The sequence below is a fragment of the Sphaerodactylus townsendi genome, linkage group LG03, assembly GCF_021028975.2.
Source record: "Sphaerodactylus townsendi isolate TG3544 linkage group LG03, MPM_Stown_v2.3, whole genome shotgun sequence".
NCBI lineage: Eukaryota > Metazoa > Chordata > Lepidosauria > Squamata > Sphaerodactylidae > Sphaerodactylus > Sphaerodactylus townsendi.
This window is the reverse complement of record NC_059427.1, coordinates 15,931,999-15,950,170: the sequence shown is the minus strand read 5'-3', so window position 1 is coordinate 15,950,170 and position 18,172 is coordinate 15,931,999. Positions and strand designations below refer to the sequence as shown.

The 18,172-nt window shown below is 46.5% G+C and overlaps 1 protein-coding gene across 5 annotated transcripts in view; it reads left to right on the top strand.

Moving 5' to 3' along the window:
• Positions 1 to 1,599: 1,599 nt before the first annotated feature.
• Positions 1,600 to 18,172, top strand: part of DHX16 (DEAH-box helicase 16) — a 31,762-nt gene continuing 15,189 nt past the window's right edge. For all 5 annotated transcript variants that reach the window (XR_007243919.1, XR_007243921.1, XR_007243920.1 and 2 more), the window contains exons 1-10: positions 1,600 to 1,818; positions 3,496 to 3,770; positions 3,848 to 4,010; positions 4,420 to 4,476; positions 5,596 to 5,850; positions 7,699 to 7,923; positions 9,206 to 9,394; positions 12,149 to 12,259; positions 13,343 to 13,458; positions 15,474 to 15,684. Coding sequence is in view for 2 of the 5 variants with exons in the window: in XM_048489645.1 (XP_048345602.1) it covers positions 1,615 to 1,818; positions 3,496 to 3,770; positions 3,848 to 4,010; positions 4,420 to 4,476; positions 5,596 to 5,850; positions 7,699 to 7,923; positions 9,206 to 9,394; positions 12,149 to 12,259; positions 13,343 to 13,458; positions 15,474 to 15,684 (1,806 nt within the window). In the remaining 3 variants the exon portion in view is untranslated. The remainder of the gene's footprint in view (positions 1,819 to 3,495; positions 3,771 to 3,847; positions 4,011 to 4,419; positions 4,477 to 5,595; positions 5,851 to 7,698; positions 7,924 to 9,205; positions 9,395 to 12,148; positions 12,260 to 13,342; positions 13,459 to 15,473; positions 15,685 to 18,172) is intronic.

The window sequence follows — 18,172 nt, the reverse complement described above, 5'->3', positions numbered from 1 at the left end:
CTATTCCATCCAAGAAACAGCTTGGAAAAAGGACCATATCAATAACTGTTAAAAGCACAGGCACTTGTAAGGAAAACAGCAGGGGGGCTCTGATTAGTTCATTTTACAGCTGCACTGTTGGGTTTGCTACCTTTATTTTTGATGGCTACACAATGGCTAGAACTAGCAAGTTTTTCCCACCACAGAGATGCAATGCTGGGGGGAAATGCTTTTTTAAAAATTTCTTTACACTAAGGGAGGAAACATATCCATAGGGATGTGGCCATTTCAGTGAATGCACCCAGGTAAAGAGAGCATCTTGCTTTCTAAAGTGAACTGGCTTAATTGTGGAAACTTCCTGTATAGACTTTTTCTTATGCATTAAGGAGGAACAGTAATCCGCTGTAAACTTTCTGGGAAGGCCGACGAATTATAAACCCCTAAAGAAAAAAGACTTGACAGGCCTGGGTTGAAGGTAACAACATCCACCCAAAGCAAAATCCAAACACACACCAAATACATAAGACAGTATACAAATGCTCCAGTTCTGGACAATGCACAAGACAATGCTGTAAGGCTACGGTCAAACTTATTTCAGAGTAAGCCCGCCAAATAAAATTTGGTACTTCCCAGTAAATATGCAGAAATATGTAGCTGCTCAGGCTGCGTGGCTTCATCTTGAACCACCATTTAGCACTACCAACAGCATTTTAGTACCACCAACAGCAAGCAAAGAAAATACATATTTCTGTACTTAGGCAAGAACTGCGACTCTGGCCCCTTCTGCATAGCAAACATATAACGGGTTGCAGTTGTGATAAAGAAACCCGTTTTCCAGTTCCAGTGCGTTCCGTGGAGGCAGCGGTTGGAGGTCACAGAATTCTGCAACACACGTTTAGCTTCACAGGCTGGCTGAAAAGAACCCCCAGTCATACCGATGTCCCATGATATGACCTGCTGCACCGCAATGGCTGACAGCTTCTCCCTGACCATGGAGGATGGGGTGGGAGGGAAATAAAGCACCTCCTGATTGGCTTTTCACTCAATGGCTCCAACCTGAGATTCTTCAAAAAGATTGCTTGTTTAGCGGTTTTCAAAAAAACCCGGGTTGGGGCAAATAAAACGGGGTGGACTCATTTGGGGAGTGGGAGCTGTGCAGTCCCTCCGCCCCAAACATGTTGTGTAGCGTCTTACACCCATGTTTCTTGGCCCGTGTAGAATGTGCCTCTGTTGGGCGATTCCACTGAATGGTGACAGGTTATTAAACTGCTCTATGGAAGAGCTAAAACTCCAAAAGGATAAAGGATGTCAGGCATCTTCCGACCTTCTATCTAGCCCTCTCAGCCACTCTACTTCCATCTCCCCATCCCACAGCCTAACGCGTCCATAGAAAACAGTCGCCGAGCTTTTTCCTTGAGCGCCGGAAACTCAAGCTACGTGCCACTCTAGCCTTTCAATTCTCTATGGTAAGCCGATAGCTCTCCCATGAGGGAAAAATCTCAAGCACGTCCTTGTCCTCTATGGTCATTCTCCAACACAGGAAGTTGTTTCCTTCTGAGAGCTTTGATTGGTTAACGGAACGCCAATCAGGAAATGCTGCTGCAGCGACCGGAAGAAAATCGTTGGGTCTCGACCATGGCGGGCGAACTGGAGCGGTGGGTGTCTGGGCAGCTGCATGCCCTGCTGGGGCTCAGCGAGCGTCACGTGGTGGCCTTTTTGGTGGGCCTGGCCCGACGCAGCCGCACGGCGGACGACTTGCTCGCGCGCCTGGAGGAGACGGAGACCCTTCGCGTGTCGGATCCTCCCGCGCGAGCCTTCGCTCAGCAGCTCTGGGAGCGGGTGAGGCGGCTTGGCCGGTGGGCGTGGTTACGTAGAAGGGGGGGGGGGCGTTTAAGGTGAGGGTCCCTTACAGAATGTTAGTGGAGGGGGCTGAATGTGGAAAGCTCATACTGTATGTATTTGTATGCTTGTACACGAATACATAGAGTTTAGTGTGTGTGTGTGTGTGTACACAAAGTGCTTTGAATGGTCAGAAAGGACGTATGTGACATTCTGATATCATTACGGGTGTGTAAAATGTACACAGTGATGTCCTTTCTGAGCGTTCAAGGCACTTTACATATGTTGCCTATTTGCATGAGCGTGCACACGTGTCCATACAAAGCACAAATGGTTGGCCAGCCCTGGGTAAACATCCTTGTGTGGATTTGCACTGTTGGGGTTATCAGCTCAGGGCACTTTTACACATGCGGAATCATGCACTTTTGATCCACTTTCAATTCCCTTTGCAGCTGGATTTTACTGTGCGAAATAGCAAAATCCGCTTGCAAACAATTTTGAAAGTGAATTGAAATTGCATTATTCTGCTTGTGCGAAAATGCCCTCAGTACAGGAAGTAGTCCCCTCCTTTCAGCTTGGTGAAGTCTATTGAAATTGATCCTAGCCTCCTGATTTATCACAATTTTGAAACACTCTCCAGGCCCTCTGTTTTGATCCTTTATGCTTTGTATTGTGGCTCCTTTTCATCTGTGCTTTCCAAAATAATGTAATGCGCCAGTGTGCTAGGAGGCTGAACCTCCTGCCAGATGAACATGATGGAGTGGGTTTTGGATCATGAGAGCTTCTGCCACAGTAAATGTGTTAGTCTTCCACGTGCTAGTAGATTATTTGTGTGTGGTTTGTGCACTTGTGTGTAGGGAGAGAGAAGACTATGTCAGTGCTTTGTAATATCCTGATCTGGTAAGCTAAACCCATGTTATTGGAATTCTGTCATTGTGGATGAGGAGACAGGCAAGGCTGATTTTGAAAACAGTAGCTTATCTTGGAGGAGTGAGTTGCTGGTAGAGATAAAATTTGAACCAAGGATATCCTGGTTTGCCAGGATTATTCATCAATATGTCCCAAGGCCCTTGGTGGTTTCCATGAGTATTGATAGCTTTGTATATATTTTTTTAAAGAGAAGGAAAATAGCAAAGTATGTGTTCCTTTATTCCCAGGGGCATGCTTGGAAATGCATTTGCCATAGAAGTTGATCCCGGTCATAAGAAAATGAATGTTTATTAGTACTTGTTCATTATGGAGAAAATGTATGTGTCTCTTCTCCAGAAACGTGCTTGAGGCAACTAAAACCATGGTATTTAAAAACAAGCCCTTTTGGGACCCATGGCCTCAAGCATAGTGTGTTTGTGTTCCATAAAAACTTGAGGAAAGCCTCTTACCTTGGAAGCCCTACGAGGTCGCCATGAGTCAGCTGAGCCATAATGGCACCTTCTGCCACCAGAAGACAACGAGAGTGAGGTAAGCAGGAATATTGCATAGGAATAGGGTAGGATGAAGGATGGCATTAAGGTAGAACACAGATTAGAGATGAGGAAGTTGGAGAAGAGGAAGCAGGCATGAGCTGGACCTCTGGAGATTAAGATCTTAGGGGACAGGTGCCCAAGGGAGCTGCGGGGCAGTGAAGGAGGCTTGAGTTGCCTGTTGCCTGACCTGTTCCCTCCCATAACTTCTGGATAGGTTCCCCATCCGGCCCCACAGGAGCATCGAGCCAGAGCAGCTGAGAAGGAGGCCTTAGCCTTGCAACAGAAGAACCGCTCGTACACCTTGCTGGAGGACAGTGACGATGAAGACGCCAGCAAGGCCACAGGAGCTCAGGACTCAAAGCGTCGGCGGCCCCCACGCGGCCCTGAGGGGAAGCAGCGGAAGCGGCACAAGCACCTGCGGCCCCGTAAGGAGGAGGAAGAGGATGACAGGGACTCTGACCGGAAAGGCAGCAAAGGCGATGGAGAGCCGTGAGTACGGGTTCTTTGCAGGGTGTGAGGATGGGCCAGCAAAGCCTCAGGAACCTGACCCCTTCGGTTTTCTGCAGGAAGACATCAGCGTCCCCCGTGAAAGAGGATTCAGAGGACGAATGGGATCGGAGTGAGCGACAGCGGCTGCAGGATCTGGAGGAGCGGGATGCCTTTGCCGAACGCGTCAAACGCAAGGACAAGGAAAAGACTCGCAACATCCTCGAGCGTTCAGACAAGAAGGTACAGCCACAGCCACCCTGCGAACAGTCTTGTTTCTGTTCGATCATTCTTCAGGGCTCGTGCTCCTCAGTTTCTTCTCCTCCCTCCCCCCAGGCTGTTCTTTTTGGGTTGCAAATAATTTAGGAGCTTTGCATTGTAAATGATGTTGGTTCCTAATAACTTTACAGGACTTTCGTGCATCTCATGATTCTGATTCAGTGTAGGGAGGGGGCTCTTTATTTAGTTTCCTTGCGAGATTTTAACACGAGCATTCTGTAAGTCATTGACTTCCATGGTGCATGGACTAACTAGCCCTGGGCAGTCTCAACAATCCTGATGCCAAGGGTGGTGATAAGGAGTTTGAGGGAAATCTGCTTTGGTTGGGGGTGTAATGCTTATATGTTTTGCTCTCCTGTCATGCCGAGCTTAGGCCTATGAGGAGGCTCAGAAGCGACTGAAGATGGCAGAAGAGGACAGGAAATTCATGGTGAGAACTCCGGTTTTGTTTATATGGTGTAAATTTGGGATCGTTCAATGATTTCTTTCTAGAATTCCTTCTGCAACCCTGTTCCTGTCTCAGATCATCCAACCAGTTCCCTTTCCTGCATTTTTGTGGATGAGTAACAGATTGATTTTAGTCTTGTTCGCTGGATGCTACTCTGTGTGCATACCAGAGGTATAAGAGAAATCCACTTACAATTTTTTTAATAAAATTACTGCTTGTCTAGAAAACCCACAAAAAACAAAAGACTTTTATATTTCCATTGATTTGGAAAGTTATGTGTGTAGGGGAGGGTTCAAGAATTGCCTCTCTCCAGTCTTAAAAGATCCATAGGGAGTGACAGTTTGCTTCCAAACACAAAAAGTTCTGGTTACTGTCTCCATCTCTAAAGCTCTAAGATGGTCTGAGGAAAGGGTATCTGAAGAAGCGCCTTCTCCCATAATGAACCTGCCCACTGCTTAAGATCCTCACCAGAGGTCCACCCTTATATCATCCCACTTTCAGAGGCTAGATGGGTGAGCACGAGAAACAGGGCCTTCTCTGTGGTGGCACCTAGGCTTTGGAACTCCCTTCCTGCAGAAGTGCCTCTAGCACCAAATTTAACAATCTTTTAGTACAGCATGAGGACATTTTGATTGTCTCCATCCGTTTAGAATTCCCCTTCGCTAGAATTTCTATCTGCCCCATTTTATGCCTGTAGCTTTTATCTGTTTTGAAATTTATGGTGTGCTTCTTTAGGAGGTTATGTCATTAGTTTATGTTTTAGTCTGATGTAGTTTTTAATAGTTGTTATTTTTGCTCTTATATTTTGATTTTTTTTTTGGTTGTTTTATTTTATTGTTGTGAGTGGAAAATACTCCCGCAAGGAGTTGAGATGAAAATACTGTGAATAAATCAACATACTTTTGCCTGCATCTAGCTACTCAGCACGGGGCAGTTTGACTGGGGAGGCTAAGCAGCTGCGAAACAGGAAGGAAGTGCAATTCTTTCCCTACTCAGTAGCTAATATTAAAAAGCCTAGCGGGGCTTATTGGCAGCTAGAGTTTGGGACTGGAATTTTTAAACAATATCTGCTGTTGGACTTATCCTCATGTCTGCTGGCAGATCCCAGAGCTGCGTAAGAAGTCTCGCCGAGAATATTTGGCCAAGCGGGAAAAGGACAAGATCGAGGACCTGGAGGCAGAGATTGCAGACGAGGAGTACCTCTTCTCAGAGCTTGAGCTGACAGCCTCTGAGAAACAGGAGCTGGAGTACAAGCGCAAAGTGCGGGACTTGGCGAATCAGTACAAGCAGGCCGGCGAGCAGGAGAAACGGGAGAAGAGCAATCGCTACTACATGCCTGAAGAGAGTCGCAGCAAGGTAACGATTCTGGGTGTGGATCAGTCCTAAGCCTTATTCAGGGGTTTAATGAAGGGTGTGCGTGTCTGGAGTACTGGAGAACATCCTCTGGTGGCTGCAGGTAGAGGGCCTCTGGAGGCAGTCTTGGGAAGGACCTTTAGCAGAGTTTGGAAAGAGCTGCTCTGGTTCTCCCAGCCATTTATCCTCGGAGAGATACACTAAGAGCAGACCTGGTTCCTGCCCTTCAGGTTGGATGAAGCGAGGCATGTGCAAATGATTATGAACCCATGGTCATATGGGAGGCATTCTGCAAAGTTGAATCCCAGATTCTAGTCCAGTTCTCTAACCAATGTATACCCAACCTTTCTCCCCACTGGGGGACCCAAAGTGCCGTACATCACTCTCCTCCATTCTATCCTCACAACAACCCGGTGAGGCTGGAAGCATCACTGGCCCAAGGTCATCCAGGAAGCTGTGGCATGATTGGGGATTTGACCTTCATAAGAACAGAAGAACTAGCCAGGTGGATTAGACCAGAGTCCATCTAGTCCAGCGCTCTGCTACTCGCAGTGGCCCACCAGGTGCCTTTGGGAGCTCACATGCAGGAGGTGAAAGCAATGGCCTTCTGCTGCTGCTGCTGCTGCTCCCGAGCACCTGGTCTGCTAAGGCATTTGCAATCTGAGATCAAGGAGGATCAAGATTGGTAGCTATAGATCGACTTCTCCTCCATAAATCTGTCCAAGCCCTTTTTAAAGCTATCCAGGTTAGTGGCCATCACCACCTCCTGTGGCAGCATATTCCAAACACCAACCACACGTTGTGTGAAGAAGTGTTTCCTTTTATTAGTCCTAATTCTCCCCCCCCCCGCCCCCCCAGCATTTTCAATGAATGCCCCCTGGTTCTAGTATTGTGAGAAAGAGAGAAAAATTTATCTCTGTCTTCCAGATCCTAGTCTGATGCTATTAACCACCATTCCACACTATACCAAATATGCTTATTTCAAGAGGGTGCACCAAATCTCTTTTGGGAGCTGCTTCTCTCAGGGCCAGGCCACCCAGCATGAGGATAGGATGCAGACTTTTATTTCCATTATAGTATCGTTTTCAAGAGTTTTGCTTTTTCCTGTGGAAGAGAGTGGCAACCACTCACCCACTTATCTAGGAAGAAAATATATGAGGGGGGAACTTGGGAGTCACTTCTGGGATGCCATAACCTCTGCCAACCCCAGCCACTGGGTTCCAACCAGTTCTTATTTGCTCACCTCCCCAAGTAATTTGCATGACCATTCCCTGGGTGGTTGTGTTTTTTTTCCTATTTATATCCCACCCTCCCCAATAGGGCTCAAGGCGGCGAACAGTAAAACAGTAAAACAATAATAAAAACAGTTCAAAATACATAAAACCAATAAAAGAAGCTCAGATGGCGACTTCCCTGCCTCCCCACCATGCCCACAGGAGGCCAATAGGGAAGTTATAGGCAGGTGATAGATTGTTGGGAGTGGATTACTCAAACAGGAAGTCTGTGTGGATGGTTTTACGTCTCTTTGGCACAACTAGATTTTGACGCTTGTCAAGTTGCTTGAGGGTTCTTCTGGGGGCCCCGCCCAAGGGAATACAGCACTCTGGAAAAAAAAACCTTAGTTCCATGAATTCCAAACCATCCTTCTGTGGTGTCCAAAAGAGTAGTCTTCAATACCTTTGCTCTGAGGTACAGCCCATTGAGCTTAGTGGGGCTCACTTCAGTGTCTGTGTGATCTGGTGGGATTGTGCTTTTAGCTTCAGCTTCCTGATCTCATAAAGAGCAGAGCTGCACAACGCACAGTAGGAAATGCCGCGCCTGAGCCTTTTCCTGTTTCCTTCTGCCCCGCAGAAGATTCCGGATCGCTATGAGGAGCCTCAGGCGGATGACCACTCGGCCCCACGAGATGAACAGCGCCGCTGGGAGGAAGATCACATTGGAGCTGCCGCCTTGCGCTTTGGGGCCCGGGACTCCAGCCAGCGCCACCCTCAGAAAGACTATGAGTACGTGCTCGAGGAGGACGAGATTATCCAGTTTGTAAATGCTGTGCAGATGCGGGGCACAAGCCAGAGCAAGGTGAGAAAGTGTGTGGGAGATCAAGCTGATCAAGCCAAATCTGCCAGTAAGCACATCAGGGTCACCAAGGAACAACATGCTTGATTAGTGGGAAATGAGGCTCCATTTGTCTTGACTACCTGTTCTGTGTCGCCAGAAAGTGCAGATGAGAGAAAGGACTATAATTTGTTTTTCATCAGCCGTTTGGAGAGTAGCCAGAAAAGAGTTAAGTCCTCTTTTGTGTCTGAAGGCAGAGCCGTGCATATTGCTAGACCTCATCGGGGGAGGTTCTGGATGGGGTTAAAGGATAAGGATGTTGGTAATTCAGTGGTGGTTCTCTAGCTCAGGTTTATTAAGCTCAGAGCAGCTGAATCTGGAGTCTGGCGTGTAGAAACAGCACAAAGATGAAGAAACTCTTTTAGAAGCACCATTACTGTTGTCTTACAGCAACGGAGACAGCATGTCGTTTCGGCCAGTGAGAGATGCAGGGGGCAACTCTGCTGTCCTGTTTCTCCCCAAGCCCTTTTATTGACAGTTTACAAGAGGAAAAACAAACAAGGCAGGCAGGCAGGGGTTTGCAGCACCTGGATACAAGACAGTGAACAGGGCAAAAGGGCGCTGGGGGATTTGGGCAGGGGATTTGGCAAAATTGCACGTACACATTGGAGCCAGGAGGTCTTGCAACCTCAGCGGTTTCTCTGAATCCACACTTTGGAAGGAGAGGTCAGTCGGGGGAGTGTGAGAGACCCTTTTCCAGCGGTGTGCCCCCGTACTCGAGCGTTTCCCAAGCACTCAGGCCCTCCAACACATTACCTTATATCTTAAGATGCCCCACCCTTCATTATCCCTAGAGGTTTCCTTGAGCAGGTGCTTTGTATCTGATGCTAAGCAAACAGCGGATGTATTATTTTGATTGCAGATATCTCACCGATAAAAGATAAATCCAGTTTTCCCCCATCTTTTAAAGTTTTGTTTGATAGTGTTCCACTTTTTAACTATTATTTTGATTTAATTGTTTTTAAATAATGAAAGCTTTGAAGGTGATATATTTACACCAAGATATTCTACATTAGATGCCGCTTGAAATCTCAATTAATTTGCCAATTGATGACTATTATTAGCCTCTATGGTATCTTAATTAATTTATTTTATTAACTAGATTTATTTTCAGTCCAGGTATACTCTCAAATGTATGTACTATATCTTTGACTGTGTCAACTGAGTCTAAAGGGTCTTCCGGAATAAGGACAAGGTCATCTGCATAAACTCTTCGCTTATAAGTCTCTGTTTCCATTATTCCCAGGAAGAGAAGCCGGAGCTATCCGAGGCTGAGCTCCGGAAGCTGTCTATCCAAGAGGTGCGCCACAGTCTGCCCATCTTCCCCTATCGTGAAGACCTGCTGGCTGCCATTGCCGAACATCAGGTGCTCATCATCGAGGGGGAGACAGGCTCCGGCAAGACCACTCAAATCCCACAGTACTTGTTTGAAGAGGTAATGAGACTGCGGGGCGGTGGGGGGATGCAAGGGACACAGGATGGACTCTACTGTAGTAGAGGTTAAGGGAGCCAGGATCAGCAGGGAATAGAAAAAAACAACAGAAATAGCCCATTTCAGGCCTCAGCTTCATTCCCACACTATTCCTAAGAGTCCCTGATTCCCCAGGAGCCCAGTGGGCTGTAGTGTTCATCTTTTTGGGGAGCTCGCTATCCCAGATCAGATATGCAGTAGAAGGAGGGAATGAGCAATTGGCTAAAATGCCTGTCTTACCCTGGTAGTATTCGGTCAGAAAGCAGCTTTGGGATCATTCCACCTAATTTTTATATATCTGTCCCTGGGCCTTGCCTGTATATATAAAAAAAATTATATATAAAAATATATATAAAGATATATAAACACATACATACATACAGATATACAGATATATATATATATATATATATATATAGAGAGAGAGAGAGAGAGAGAGAGAGAGAGAGATTTAGATAGATAGATAGATAGATAGATAGATAGATAGATAGATAGATAGATAGATAGATAGATAGATAGATAGATAGATAGATAGATAGATAGATAGATAGATAGATAGATAGATAGATATTGAGAGAGAGAGAGAGAGAGAGAGAGAGAGAGAGAGAGAGAGAGAGAGAGAGAGAGATAGATAGATAGATAGATAGATAGATAGATAGATAGATAGATAGATAGATAGATAGATAGATAGATATTGAGAGAGAGAGAGAGAGATTGAGGTAGGTAGGTAGGTAGGTAGGTAGGTAGGTAGGTAGGTAGGTAGGTAGGTAGGTAGGTAGGTAGGTAGGTAGGTAGGTAGGTAGGTAGGTAGATAGATAGATAGATAGATAGATAGATAGATAGATAGATAGATAGATAGATAGATAGATAGATAGATAGATAGATAGATAGAAATTGATATATATATGTTGGCAAGGCCCAGGGACAATGATGGCAACTGTGGACCTAGGAGGAATGGTTTTGGTGACGATGCAGGGTATTTGCTGCCCTGTCCCCCAGAGTCTGAGGAAATGCTATTTTTCTGACTTGTTTTGTACATCACTTTTAGAGCCACATGCGTTTCAGCCCATTGGCCTTCCCCAGCGCTCAAAAATAATGTTACGGAGTATTACAAATTGTTATAATATTGACAAAAAAGTGCCTTTTAAATGACTGAGGGCCTACAATCGCGACTTCTGACTTTAAACTCGACATGACTGAGGTACTATAGGACACTGTTTTACCAGAACTGAGCCTGATTGAAAATGTTGGCACACCATTTCATACTTTTTGAATAAACAATGGTTCCATAGTGAAGACCTGGGTTTAAATGGTGCTAAACTTTTGAATATTTACCTCCGTCATTTATAAGGCACTTGTTGTCAATATTGTGACATTTTGTCAGATGTCAATATTCCGTAACATTATTCTTGTCCACTGAAGAAGGCCAATGGGCTGAAACGTATTTGGGTCTGAAAGGGTTTCATAAGACTTTATGTGTCATTATGTTGTGATTTTCATTGATATATTGATCATTTGTTAACCTGGTATAGAATTGATAAGTATTTGGTGAATTGTTGGCCCATTGTGGGGCTAGTGTAACATTGGTTCTGTTATTTTGCTTAGTCCTACTGTATTATTAATCCTATCATATTATTATGTTATTGTTTATTATGTTGTGCACCGCCCTGCCCTCCAGGGGAGGGCGGTATATAAATTAAATATCTAATCTAATCTATATGTTTGGAAACCTATGATATTTTGATTTGATATTTTGATTTTAATTTAAATGATCACATTTGTATTTTCACTGCATAGCAGTTTCCATCTTAAAAGGCTCAATTTCGGCTTAACCTTTGGGTTCTTTCCTCTGTTACTGAGGTTAAGTTTTTGACCCTTTTTCTGTTGTTGTTCTGTACGGCACCAATGGCTAAAAATGACTTGAGCAGATTGCAAGGTTTGTGCCATTTTCCGTGACCGTGGGGTGGATGCACAAAACCCTTTGCTGTTTGCTTCCATTGGTGTTAATTTTTTTCCTGCCTTTCTTGGGATGCAGAGGGCAACCTTGCCTGTTGATGTATCAGTAGAATGAATGAGTTCTCATTATTTCATGAATGAAGTTCCATCTAGCCCAGCATCCCGTTCTGACAAAGGTTTAGCCACATTCTTCTCGGAAGCCTAGAAGCTCATGAAGGCCACAGCCTTTCCCCACAGATTGCTTCCAAGCAGCTGGCAAAATGATTCTGGAAGTGGCAAGCAGCCATGGGCAGACCCATTGCTCTAGAATCTGTCTTTTAAAACCAGCTGTTGCCTCTCATGGCAGCCATTTCCATATGTTAAGCGCTCATTGTGCAAAGAAGCTCCTGAAGAGCAGCAGTGGCGTAGTGGCTGAGAGCAGGTGCACTCTGATCTGGAGGAACCGGGTTTGATTCCCCGCTCTGCCGCCTGAGCTGTGGAGGCTTATCTGGGGAATTCAGATTAGCCTGTGCACTCCCACACACACCAGCTGGGTGACCTTGGGCTAGTCACAGCTTTCTGGAGCTCTCTCAGCCCCACTTACCTCACAGAGTATTTGTTGTAAGGGGAGAAGGGCAAGGAGATTGTAAGCCCCTTTGAGTCTCCTATAGGAGAGAAGGGGGGGATATAAATCCAAACTCTTCTTCCGAAACAAGCAGTCTCTATGAATGCAGGCTGTGTGTGGTGCGTGTTGTTGTGAACATTTTGTTTTTCTCCCAACAGGGGTACACAGAGAAAGGAATGAAAATTGGCTGCACTCAACCCAGGCGAGTGGCAGCGATGAGCGTTGCTGCTCGCGTGTCGCAGGAAATGGGGGTCAAACTTGGAAACGAAGTACGTGGTTGGGGAGGGAGAGTCACATGTCATTCCCCTGGTTCAGTCAGCCGCTCTTCAGTTTAACCTTTCTAGTAATCGTTCTAACACCAAGGTGTTGGGCTTTGCCTAAAGATGGTTTGTAACTGGGAAGACCAAGTCTTTCTTCATGGCAGTTGATCTGGAAAAGTGGGAAGCGATGTTAACACAGTTAAATGGCACTCAGATTTTGTGAATGGGATCCACGCTCTGTCTGGTGGTCACTGGACATTTTCTGTTCTCAGTCTAGCAACAGCACAGCAAGCATAGTTGCTTATTGTCTCTTGTGACCAGGGGTAGCACTTCATTGCCCTTTTGTAATGGGGAGTGGACGTCGCATTTGTCAAAAGGACCTTTGTTGCCCTTCAAGTTCTCTTACTTGAGTTCTTTTAGTTTGGAGAGGAGACGTCTGAGGGGGGATATGATTGAAGTCTATAAAATTATGCATGGGGTAGAAAATGTTGACAGAGAGACATTTTTCTCTCTTTCTCACAATACTAGAACCAGGGGGCATCCATTGAAAATGCTGGGGGGAAGAATTAGGACTAATAAAAGGAAACACTTCTTCACGCAACGTGTGATTGGTGTTTGGAATATGCTGCCACAGGAGGTGGTGATGGCCACTCACCTGGATAGCTTTAAAAGGGGCTTGGACAGATTTATGGAGGAGAAGTCGATCTATGGCTACCAATCTTGATCCTCCTTGATCTGAGATTGCAAATGCCTTAACAGACCAGGTGCTCGGGAGCAACAGGCCGCTTGTGAACCATTGCTTTCACATCCTGCATGTGAGCTCCCAAAGGCACCTGGTGGGCCACTGCGAGTAGCAGAGAGCTGGACTAGATGGACTCTGGTCTGATCCAGCAGGCTAGATCTTATCTTATGTTCGTTTTGTGGACCATCTTGGGCTTGAGTTGGGCACCCCCGCCCTAGCCTGGGGTATAATGACAGTCTTCCCATCTTCCAAGTCCTGACCTACATGTGTCTCCTCTTGAACCTGCTCCAGTGGGGGGCAGTAAGAGTGTCTTCGTAGTAACCTTGTGTCTAAATAATGTCTTCCTGCAGGTGGGTTATAGCATCCGTTTTGAGGACTGCACCTCGGAGCGGACAGTGTTGAAATACATGACAGATGGGATGTTGCTGAGGGAGTTCCTCACTGAACCAGACCTGAGCAGCTACAGGTGGGCAGCAGCTTTGACTCTTTTGCTGACATCAAGCACAGACACATGGCTTGAAAATATAATTAAAATAATAGAACTAAACTGATACATATTATACACAGATGGCGCCTTAATCAAACTATTTCACCTTAGGAAGAATGTTTCAGCAAGGTGGCAGTGAGCCAAAGAATGACTGTAGGGAGCCAATAACCAGCCACTGAGGGACCTATCATCTTCCATGGATCTGTCTAACAACCTTTTGAACTGATAGCTACCACTGCATCCTGTGATCTTGAATTCCCAAGTTAATTACTCTTGGAGTGAATATGTACTTTTTTTGGTCTATCCTGAACTTTTATTGCTTGTCAATTTCACTGGGTGCTTCCCCCAAGTTCTAGTACAGGGCTAGGGAACCTTTAACACTCAAAGAGCCATTTGGACCCGTTTTCCACAGGAAAAGAAAACACTTGGAGCCGCAAATAATTTTTGACATTTAAAATAAAGATAACACTGTATATATTGGGTTTTTTACCTTTTACTCCACTCATTCTGAGAAGCGCATGGATGCGCCCACCCTGCTGCCTGCAGGGCGGGCAAGAATGGGGCCGGCGGCTCGGCTCGTGGAGCCGCAGTGCAAGGGCAGAAGAGCCGCATGCGACTCTCGAGCCGCAGGTTCCCTACCCCTGTTCTAGTATGATGGGGGGGAGGGGGGATAGAAAAAAGTTCTTTCTATCCACTTCCTCCACCTTGTGCATAATTTTATATCTTCCTACCATGTCCACCCTTAGTCTAACAGATGACTGAGCAAGTGTTGTCATACACTAGAACAGTGATTCCCAACCTGGGGTACATGCCAAAGTGTTTTGTGAGGGGGGGTGGGGTTATGCGGAAAAAAATGCCTAATGAATTTTCTAACATGGGGGTACAATTTTAGGGTTGCCAAGGGGTATGCAAGTGGGAAAAAAAGGTGGGAACCACTGATCTAGAACCAAAGCAGTCAGCCCAGGGTCCTTATACCAGTGCCACGAGTTAATGCAAGGGTGGCATTTACATGCCCCTCTAACGTGGTGCAGTCCAGTGGATGGGACATGTTTGGCTTGAACCAGGAAAGGTTCATTCTGTGGTCTGGGGAGGTTTCCTCAGTGTTAGATCTCTGAATCTCGTTCCAATAATCAGACTCTGGTATATTGCTCAGTAGTCTTTAATTGTGGATACATAGATCACGTATACACGTGAAGAAGCCAGTTCTGGGGAACTGGCCATTTGACACACATTTATTACAGTCAGATCCCCCCTCCTGCTTTCCCAGAGCACAACATCTGGTAAAAGTTACTTTCGGTTGTGCTCGGTACCAAGGTTTCTCTGTCAATTCTGATAACTACAATGAGCTACCTGGCTGGCATCCCAGAGACAGGATAACAATTACACTTGCTCAGGATGCTGGCATGCCAGACTCCAGTCAGGTGAGGTCTAGCTGTCTAGAGCAGTGTTTCCCAACCTTTTTGAGGTCAGGGTACCCTTGACCTCACTCTTCATATCTCATGGTACCCCTGCCGCCACCCCCCACCTTCCCCTCCCCTGCTTGCCACACCCCCACCTTCCCCTCCCAGGGTGAAGGGAAGCATGGGGGGGGGGGTTGGCTGCTGACCTTGCGGCAGGCCCTGCCCCATGGGCCAGCCCCATGTCCTTGCTGACGCCTGTGGGAGACACCACAGAAATGGGGGGGGGGCGGGCGGTAGTGTTGCCGCGGTACCCTTGGGACATGCTCACGGCACCCCAGGGTACCACGGAACCTTGGTTGAGAATGGCTCGTCTAGAGGTTGCGAAGAAGCCATAAACCTAAGTCAGGATTGTTACAAACGAAATACAGATCAAACAGCATTGGTTATATTAGTACAAAGGCATGATCCTGACACGCAGTTGAAGGCTGGCGTTCTTGGGGATGGATACATCAAAGTCTGCAGACCTGCAAGTGCCTTATCAGTGATAAGCAGCACTCTTGCTATAGTACAAGCTCCCCCCAACTTCCTCCCTAGTGTCATCATCATAGATGAGGCGCACGAGCGGACGCTGCACACAGACATCCTCTTTGGGCTGATCAAGGACATCGCTCGCTTCCGGCCTGAGCTGAAGGTGCTGATTGCCAGCGCAACCCTGGACACGGAGCGCTTCTCCACCTTCTTTGACGACGCCCCCATCTTTCGCATCCCTGGGCGCCGCTTCCCTGTTGACATCTACTACACTAAGGTCAGCGGGGATGGCAGGAAGAGAAGACAGTGGAGTGGGTGTGTGAGAAGGGGAGAGACAGAAAGTGAGAGAGATGGTGACCGAGGAAGCAGAGCCACGTCACAGGATCTGTGCCCATAGATCTGTCTTAAGCTCAAGCTCTAGAAATTTCATTAAAAAACACACACACAAAACGAATCAAGGGTCTCTGAATGCTGATTCCTGTGTTCAAAATTGAATTGGTGATGTGGAATGCAGTCAACCTTGTGTGTTTCAATATTGGGATTTCCCCTGATTTAACTTAATTCCTCTCACTTCAGTTTGGACTACCCTGATAATCTGTCTGTATGTGTGCATTGTTTCCCAAGCTTTTCCTGCATCTCACACATAACAGGTTGTTGAGAAGCATAGGAACAGGGAATGTCATTGTAGCCCCAAAGGGGGCAGCCCCTGCTTGGCCTGCTGATTTAGAGAGGTTTGAGACAGGATCCACCTTTCCATCCCGTCTATACCTTCCCCAGCCCTGAAGCCCTTCCAAAGGATTCCCCCCCCCCCCCCAAGGGGCTTTCCCCACTGACAGAGTTGAACTGGTTTCTACCTAGTTTCGCCTCAGTGAATTCCTACTGCCACCGAGCTCAACATTGTTTTGTCTCAGTTTCTCCCCCCTCCCCTCAGAACTGCGACATCCTTGTCGCAGTTATGAACTACACTTTTCTGCCGGAACAAGGTCGATACCGCTTTGAAGCTTCAAAGTGGGGAAGCATCGAAATGACACCTCATCCGTCCAACCAATCACGAGCCGCTTTTGTGGCATGCGCAGAACGGGAGAGTCATGGCGGGCAGAAAGCGCATGTAACTGTAAACTGTAAAAACTATTTTAAAAAAAGAAAGAAAGAACGCTCCCATTTCCCGCCATAACACAAGCGCCAGTCACGATCGAGGAGCGAAACAGGCACCAAGATGATCCCGCCCACTTAGCTCGGTCCCAGGGTGCCAACTCAGATGCTGTGGGGACAGCCTGGAATCGCCCTCCGCTGAAGGGAACCGAGTCGACCTTAGCTCCCTTCTGTAGTGGGGAAAGCCCCAAACACATGCCTAGATTTTTTCAACACCTCAAGTTTTCATAGCCTTTCTAGGGAATGAGGAACTTCCAAACATTCTTCTTCCATAAGGCATGTCCGTTGTCTCACAGAGCCAGATGTAACTTTCTGGCTCCAGGAGAATCTCTGTTCTTTATTTTATTTTTAAAAATTTTATTGTATTTATACCCCACCCTTCCCAGTCAAAGCTGGGCTCAGGGCTGCTTTCATAAGAATTAGAAAGTCAGTAAAATATAAATTATACCCAAAAATCTAAATCTCAAATACATAGGATGGTGGCCTAGTAGTAATCCAAGACCAGAAGCCTAGTCATTTACTTCAACCCCATTCCCAGTTACTCTGATTCTATACTTGGGGTGGGAGGTGGGGGATGGGAGGCAAGGGGCAAAGCGGGAATGCACAAATGTGCAGGGTGGCAATTGGATGGAAATTGGGAGGCCAAGAAGATGAACAATTAGGACTAGTGGATGGTCTCAGCCACAGACCCAGTAAGCATAAACATTTTATTGTCATTGTGCACGCACAACGAAATTTACAGCAGCATTCCTCGATGCACACAATTTCAGACTCATACCCCATCCTCACTTTCCCCTTCCTCCACCCATCCCTACACAGCCCCAAACACATCAACACGAAGCCACGGAATTCAGCATTGCCACAGCTCTTGAGTAGAAGCTGTCTCTAAGCCTCTTTGTCCTAGTTTTGATAGACCTGTATCGTCTGCCAGATGGTAACAGTTCCAAAAGAGAGTGTGCTGGATGAGACGGGTCTCTCAGAATATTTTGGGCTTTCTTTAGGCTTCGGGAATTATAGAGTTCTTCCAAGGAGGGGAGAGGACAGCCGATAATCCTCTGTGCAGTAGTGATCACCCTTTGGAGCGCCTTCCTATCTGCCACTGGGGCCAGTGTTAGGGTTAGGGTGAAAGAAGAGGTGGTAAGTGAACCTTGTGGTATTGAGTGTAGTAAGATGGCTTCAGCCAAGATTTCTAAAGAAGCCCTGCTCTCCAGGAGAATCTTTTTTTTTTCTTTTAATAGAATGGTTGATCTCCTTGTGGCCAGAGATCCGTGTCTTATTTGTATGGCTAACAACCCTCTGAATTTCACACCCCCTGTAAAGAATAAAAGAGTCCTTTTGCTCTCCACCCTCCCACACTGCCAGTGAAGCTGCAACAACTGTAGGCCAATTCACTTTATGGTGAGGATTCCTTGTTAATATTGTGCAAATTCACCCAAAGGGTGTCTTTCCACAGTTGGGCAGGCGACATATGTGCAAAAGCTGGGGGAGCCGGATGGATGGATGGATGGATGGATGGATGGATGGATGGATGGATGGATGGATGGATGGATGGATGGATGGATGGATGGATGGATGGATGGATGGATGGATGGATGGATGGATGGATGGATGGA